Source organism: Phaethon lepturus, unplaced genomic scaffold, assembly GCF_000687285.1.
Source record: "Phaethon lepturus isolate BGI_N335 unplaced genomic scaffold, ASM68728v1 scaffold28951, whole genome shotgun sequence".
NCBI lineage: Eukaryota > Metazoa > Chordata > Aves > Phaethontiformes > Phaethontidae > Phaethon > Phaethon lepturus.
This window is the reverse complement of record NW_010520235.1, coordinates 1-7605: the sequence shown is the minus strand read 5'-3', so window position 1 is coordinate 7605 and position 7605 is coordinate 1. Positions and strand designations below refer to the sequence as shown.

At 57.6% G+C, this 7605-nt stretch overlaps 1 protein-coding gene across 1 annotated transcript; it reads right to left on the bottom strand.

Moving 5' to 3' along the window:
• Positions 1-202: 202 nt before the first annotated feature.
• Positions 203-7405, bottom strand: MAST3 (microtubule associated serine/threonine kinase 3; the record flags this gene model as incomplete). The annotated part of the gene is made up of 15 exons (XM_010297331.1): positions 203-355; positions 498-607; positions 926-1048; positions 1321-1422; positions 1569-1734; positions 1845-1977; positions 2209-2347; positions 2675-2883; positions 3025-3110; positions 3541-3608; positions 4119-4251; positions 4757-4858; positions 4940-5149; positions 5539-5614; positions 7248-7405. Coding segments are annotated over 15 exons (1968 nt in total), but the record flags the coding sequence as incomplete, so codon positions are not given.
• Positions 7406-7605: the final 200 nt, after the last annotated feature.

Genomic DNA, 7605 nt, shown 5'->3' with positions numbered 1-7605 from the left:
GGAGCTGCAGGACGTCCAGGAGCGGAGCCTGCGCGGGGAGAGCGGGAGGGCTCGGGACAACCGAAAACGGGCGAGGGGGACGGCGCTGAGCCGCGGCAGCACCCCAGGACGCGTCCCACCAATGTCTCTGCAAACCCTTGGTGCTGGCACAAGCCCTCAGTGCCGACACGAGCCCACATCAGCGTCGCATCCGCCATCTCACCACGTACCGGGGCTCCGCGCCCGCCAGCCGGCTCCTCTCCTCGTCTCCCGAGTGCCTGTCCCATCGCTCCTCTTTGTCCTCGCTGTGACTCCGATCGGAGGACGAGAGGCTGAGGTTGGAGTGAGCTGCCAGGAATTCGGAGCTGCTGTACACCTGAGGAGGAGGCGAGCCATCAGCAAGGAGCAGAAATTCGGGAATCCAGGTGCTCCGGCGTCAGCCAAGACACGGATGCTTGGCACAACCGCACCAGCCACGGCACCCGTCGTTTTGGATGCTGGCGGAGGGATCGGAGCACCTTGCTGAAGCGATGGGAGCAGGAGGAGAACTGCCCGATCTCCACGGACGATTCCTCGTCGTTGGTTTCTTCATCTTCCGAATCCAAGTGGCGGTACCTCTCGGAGCGAGCTGAAAGCAAGAGGCAGAGCAGGCAGGGCTGTCACCCTGCCTGCAACGCACCACGTCCTGCCTGCCCACCTGGCCCCGGGGGACCTGCACCCGCGGGGAGCTGTACTGTGGCTGACAGCCCAGGCTCAAGTCCCAGGAGAGTTTTGGGGTGAGAAAGTAAGGATTTTGGTAAAGCCGAGCCGCCTGGAAAGAGGACTGCGTCTGCTTCGTGACTCTGGCTTCACCCAGGAGATTTTCATCTCCCGTAGGAGCATCCGACCTGCAGCTGGGATAACGGGTTGGCAGAGGAGCGGGGAAAGGGGATGGGTTTGGTCTCACTGTCGAAGTAGCTGGTGTCGTCCTCCGACTCCAGCTGGGGGATGAACTCAGCCTTCTGCCGCAGCAGCCCGTTCCAGTCCAGGTGGAGGAAGAAGGAATGGTGCTTCACCTCGTGCGCACCTCCTGCCAGGGAGAAACCCACGTGAGGGGGACGGGGCAGGGTGCGGGGTGCTCCTGCTCCCATCCCGAACGGCACGCTCTCTCCTCCGCGCAGAGCAAATGGCTGAAAACAGGACGGGCCGGAGCCCAGCGCCGCCTTCCCGGGGTGAAGCCGGGGCGGGAGACCTCCTCCGAGTCTCCTCAAGACGGCGGGACATGCTTTGCTTTCCGAAAATGGCTTGAATTTTGGGTTCCAGGTAACTCCCCGAACGCTGCACGGGGGCTGCCACGCGTACCGGTGCCCAAGCGCTCGAGGGGACACTGTCTCAGCAACCGCGTGATCAGGTCCTGGGCGTCCGCGGGAAGAGCCTCGTCCCCCTCCGGCCACATGATTTCATCTGCGAGGAAAGGGGAAAAGGCGTCTGGAGTAGGAAACGAAGCATGGAACGAAGGAACGAAGCTCTCCTCGTGTTAAGGACGAGCCACGACTGCCGGCGTGGCTGGGAAGGGCGAACCGAGGAGCAAAGCTGCCACCGACACTCACCGCTGATGACCTGCCCGAAGAGCTCCTCGGGGGTGTCCCCGAAGAAGGGGACGCAGCCCACCAGGAACTCATAGAGGACGATGCCCATGGCCCACCAGTCGACGGGCTTCCCATAGCCTTGTATGAGGATGACTTCTGGGGCGATGTACTCCGGCGTGCCACACACCTGCGCGGGAAGCAGCGGCTGACACCTCTGCAATGACCTCTGCAACAAGTCCCGCGGCCATCCCGGTCCCTGGTGATGGCAGACCGGCCAAGCGGAGCAGGACCTCGTACCTGCTTGTCCATGAACTCCCGAGTGTCCTTCTCCATATGCCCTTCGTAGAGGTTCGTGGTCATGTTCATCAAGCCGATCTTTGACAGACCGAAGTCCGTCAGCTTTATGTGGCCCATGGAGGTGATAAGCAAACTGCAAGGGAAGACAACGCCCCACAATGACACCGTTTGCTTCTGGGGAGACCTGGGCAGGACCAGCGGGACCCCAGGACCTCTGGTCCTGGTGCAATGGCACAAACCCAGGTCTTTGGGCATCAAAACCCATGACCTCATTCTGCCTTATCCTCTTGGCTTGGATCAGTCCCTCTCCCTTCCCCATTCAAACCCAACCCCGTCCTTGCTCAGACCTGACCCGAGTCCTCACTTGTCGGGTTTCAGGTCCCGGTGGACGATGCCGTAGTTGTGGAGATACTCCAGCGCGAGAACGGTCTCGGCAAAGTACATCTTCGCCATGTCAACAGGCAGTGGGCCCATGTTCTTCAGCAACGTGGCACAATCCCCCCCTGTGGGCACACGGGTCCGTCTGAGCGCGGGGGGCTCAGAGGAGGCAGGGAGGTCACCGGGCAGGGCTGTGCTACCTCTCCTGCCAAGCAGGCTCCCAGCCAGACCCTCCCACCCCTCCTTGGAGCAGCGTTGATCCCCTGGCATGGGACACAAACACTCTCCTAGGTGAGCATGGCCACCACCTTCATCAAGGTGAGACCAGAGCGTCTCCTCATCCTTCCCTCTGCTCCCTGGAGCAAAGCAGGGCAGGAGATGTCCGGGTGGTGTCCTCAGTGCTCAGACATTGATATTTTCCCCCTCCCTCCAGCCCCGAATCCTGTTCTCACCTTCCACATATTCCATCACCATGCAGAGGTGTCGCTTCGTCTCGAAGGAGCAGAACATGCTGACCACGAAGGGGTTCTCTGCGAAGGTAAGGATGTCCCTTTCCACGAACACCTGCTGGATCTGGTTCCTCAGGATGAGGTTCTGCTTGTTGATTTTCTTCAAGGCGAAGCGCTGCCGCGTCTCCCTGTGTCTCACCAGGTACACGGCCCTAGGAGAGAGCAAAATGGCTGGACCTCAAAATATGTCCTCCAACCACCAGGACCGACCACGCAGCACTGTGGAGCTTGGACAGAGAGGACTTTGGAGATGTTTACAGATGGAGACAAGCGTTAGGAACTTCCCAACTCACCCGTAAGCCCCATTGCTGATCAGCTTGATGGTCTCAAAGTCCCCCTCACAGGGCTTCCTCCGAGGAGCGGTGGCCAAAGGCTGGCTCTGAAGAAGACATGGAAGGTTTTTCATGTTTCCCAGCGTGGCGGTGCTCTGAGTGCAGGCAGGAATTCACCGAGCACCATCACATATCACCTCCGAGTGCTCATCTCGCTGCCAGAGGACATCCCTCCCTGAGACCTCTCCAGCCACAAACCCCAAACCAGAAGACCAAGATGCTCTGCAGATCAAGAGCCCACTCTGAGCTCTGTCCACTCAAGAAGCCAGTTGAGGGACTGTGAGATGTCCTACATCTGACTGTTGAGGGACTGTGAGATGTCTACACCTGAAGACAGCAGTCGCCCCTGGGGACAACCCGAATTAACATCTCCCAGTCTAAGATAGCAGAGGAGCTGCTGCAAGGAGCTTTGGTGTAGGGTGAGGCAGGATGAAGCTGGAGGCAGCAGATGGGACACGCAGGTAGGACCACACTCACCTCACAGGCGTCATCATTCTCCGGTGTGATGGTGTTCCCGCTGTCGAAGTGATCCAGCTGGACCATTTCTGCTGAAGACAGGGATGGTTTTCACTTTCTTCATGCTCCACTCCCACCAGAATAACACCCCCACCAACCACTTTCCCTCCAAACTTGGAGATCCCGCGGAGATTTAGCCACACGCTTCGCTCGAGCTATCGTATGGAGAAATTCAGGTCATGGCATTAAGAGGTTCAATGCAAGGTTAAACATTTATATAATTCTCTTTTTTTCCATAGTCATTCCTGTGTTCTTCAGGGATTACGGTTCCCCCCCCGAGGCCCTGGCTTCCTATGGATTAAGCGTTCTTGAGCTTAATCTGCTTTGCTGAACGTGTTGGGAGCAATAACAAGGGATGTGGGGCTGGCCAGGAGACTTGGACATTGTCCTGGTCCTGCCGTGACCCACCCCATGGCACCAGCTCAGCCCTGCCAGTCCTCCTGCCACCTCCCAGTGCTCATTCACAATCGCCAGTGGCCAAACTGGGAGGCCACATTCCGCTGCAGACCTCGGGGCTACCAACCCAAGCGCTTCCCTACCCTCCAGCGGGTCCTTGACGAGTCCCAGTTGGCTGATGATGTATCGGGGAATATCGGTCTTTATTCCCTGGCCAACTTTGGCGTGTCCTTCTGCAGCTTCCAGGAGGTGGTAAAACTCCTCTGGGTCAAACTCCTGGAGGAGGAAAACCAAGCACAGTTGAGCAGTGAGACTTTCCAGAGTTAAGCCTTTCCTCTAAGGAAGGTGACATCTGTAGTTAAGGACAGGCTCTGGATGCTTGCAGGAGAAAGACAAATGCTCTTCTGTTTCTAGCATCATTCCCCCGTTGTTCCTCATGTAAAGGGTCGATAGAAAAAATAAAGCCCATGAGGTCCTTCTTCCAGCTACAGGAACCACAGCACAAAGGCGAGTGCCTTAGAAATTCAGTGCAACAGCTAAAAAAAAACCCTGAAAATGGATGAGAAAGCTTGCCAAGAAGTTCACGTCTCCCTACTCCACTAGGAAAAAACAGCCTTTCCCCTCTGAGAGATGGCTTTAATACTAGGAAGGGTCTTAGCTCCTTGCTCCAGCCTGGCCAGGATGGTGAGGAGCAGTGGTTCCCATGGTGGACCAGACAAGGCGGTGAGAAGATGCCTTGGGCCATGGAAGACAAGACCCATCAGGAGCTGCCATGTCTTACCAGGCACTCCAGAAGGCGAGCGGGGCGGGAGATGATGATCAGCAGCTTCCTCACCAGTTGGTCGATGAACTTCACCTCCTCACTCTCTGAACGCTCCTGAGCCTGCCGGAGAGGAGACAGAAACCAGGTGTCTACCAGTGGCCTCAGGAGATGACACCGGGCAGGGAACTGACCCATACTCACATCTCGGAGCATCTTTTCGAGTTTCTCCTGCAGCTCCATGAAGTAGCGGGAGGTGATGAGAGCTCCCTGGGACTTTGCCAGGCAGTCGCGGGCCAGCTCGATGATCTGGTGGTGGATGAAGCCTAGGACCCCGTCTGCCAGCGGCAGAGTGCTGCTTGGAGAGAAGTTTGTGATGGTGTCCTGCAGACGTTCTTCCATTTGGGCTGTGGCCTGCAAGGCAGAATGGATGGTGATGCCCAGGAACATGCACCCCTCCTACCATGCATCGGGTTTGGCCGGCCAGGATCTCACACCACCACCTCCTGCAGCTTCAATATCCATGTGCACATCATGGCCCCACCTGGGAGCCAGCTTCCAGCAGGCTGGAAAAGCTCCACTTAAGTCTCCAGAGACCTCTGCCTGCATGTGTGATGAGGCAGACGCGCAGGTCCCTGCCTCCCCAGCTCACGAACACGTCTCCAGTGTCCTCCAACTCCCCGCCAGTATATCTACCCAAGCATTTTATATTCCAGCACGGAGAAGAGGTTGTTCTGGAGAAGATGCTGTCAGGATGCCGTGCAGGCACTAACGTGCTCATCCTCCCCAGTCCCAGCAGTTACCTTGGGGAACCGCTCCTTGTAGACGTGGTTCATCATCACAACCTCGTTATCAAACGTTCCACTCGTCCGTCCAGGGCTGTGGAGGGAGGAAGCCAGTTGCGTTACGAGCTCCGAGTCATTTACATCTATGCAAAGAGCTACTACCGCTGCAGAGAAATTTGTCCCCTCCTCCTAACTCCCGATCCCAAGCTCATCCGAGCAGAGCCATCAGCCTCGGGCCAGCACTTCCAGCAGCATCCCTCCCACCATGCATGGACCTGGAGGTCTGTGGGACCTGGTCCAGGGAAGGTAAAGCTGCCACAAACCCAAGTCTCCAAACTCAAGTCACTTGAAAATCCAGAGCTGAGAGGCTGGTGCATCAGTCACTTGGCTTTAAAGAGCGAGCTCATCCTTCCCTTCCTCCGGATCCCACAATTTGTCACCATCGTTGCCCTTTTGCAGCTCATCAGCAAAAAAAAAAACCCAACCAAACCCCAGGGTGGACGCAGGGACCTTCACCAAACAAGGCTTCTCTCTTCCCCTCACCCAGCATTGCCTCCCTCAGGCCCCTGCCCGGCGATCCCGCTATGCAAAGAAAGTCGCAGGAGCAGCCAGCAACTCATTAACCGCTATGTAATAAATGCAGTAATTAAAACCAGACCCAAGCCGCTCGCTTCCAGCCCCAGCTCAGCCTTTGCCGTGCCGTGCCGACCGCAGAGCTGGCATCTCCTCGGTGAAAACCTCGCCACCTGCAAAGCCCTTGTCAGATAATTAATCTGATTTTAATGAAATTTCAGCCGGCGACACGCGGGGCTTCTGCTTCCCCAAGCCTGAGGCGCAAAGAGGGTTGGGAGCTTTTTCAGAGGGAAAAGAGGATTTAACCAAAACATCCTCTGCAGAAAGCTCAAGCTCCCGATGCTGGACAAGCGGAAACGTGACCGGCTCCTTGCACGGGATACGGCAACACGGAGCTCGGCAGGTCCATAGGGTCAGCCCACACGATGCTACGCCACCAGCTTGATGCTCTCCCCAAATTTTCGTCCCTGCAGCCCACAAATACCCATCCGCCTGCACTCCTTGTTTTTTTCATAGGCAAAGGCCAAGCTGATGCTCAGCCCCAGCAAACGCAGGTGATGTTTCCTGACCCAAGCCCAAAAATGCAAGGACGGCCACCGCTTGGGCTTCTGCTCAGCGGTCCCCTCCTCTCCACCAAAACCTTTGAGACGATCGAGCAAGAAGCTGCAAACCAACTATTTTGGGACGAATCCCACTTTCTCCAGCTTCAGCCCCAGGAAACCTCACTCTCAGATGTCGTCGGCTGCCAGGAGAGCAACGTCACATCCCAACAGCCGAGAAGATGCTGAGAACCAGACCTTAACACTCAAAATCACAGAGCTTAGGATCATAGAATCATTGATTCACAGAATGGTTCGGGTGGGAAGGGACCTTCGAAGGCCATGTAGGCCAACCCCCTGCCATGAGCAGGGACATCTTCACCTAGAGCAGGTCGCTCAGAGCCCCGTCCAACCTGACCCGGGGTGTTTCCAGGGATGGGGCATCCACCACCTCAAGCCATAGCTTCTCACGGGGAAAACCCGTGTCGGGGCCAACACCTTGGCACGGGCTTAGCAGGACCAGGACATCCCAGCAACGGCTCGTGATGGACGTGTCAGCACCCGGCGCATCATCCCGGTGGCACCATGGGTGCTCCCCACGGTGGGTGACGGTACCTGAGGCTCCTGGACCGTGGGCGCAGGCAGGGCGAGTGCCGCCCCTCCTCATCCGTGACGCTCTCCGTACTGCGGAAATGCTTAGAAAGGAAATGCAGCTCATCGGGGGTGGGCTGGTACGGCAGCTGGTGCAGGCGCTCCTGGGAGGACGAAGACGACTGGGAGGAAGGACAGACACGGGGGGATCAGGAGATGGGTCCGTTCTTCTCGGCAGCGGCGTGGAAACCGGCAAGCCCACGAGGAAAACCTTCCTCGGAGCCTCTTAGGAGGCTGGAAGCGCTGACGGGCAGCACGTCTCCATGCTCGGTAACGTCAAATACGGACGGGGAGGTCTGTGCCCCTGCTCTCCCGCTCAGTC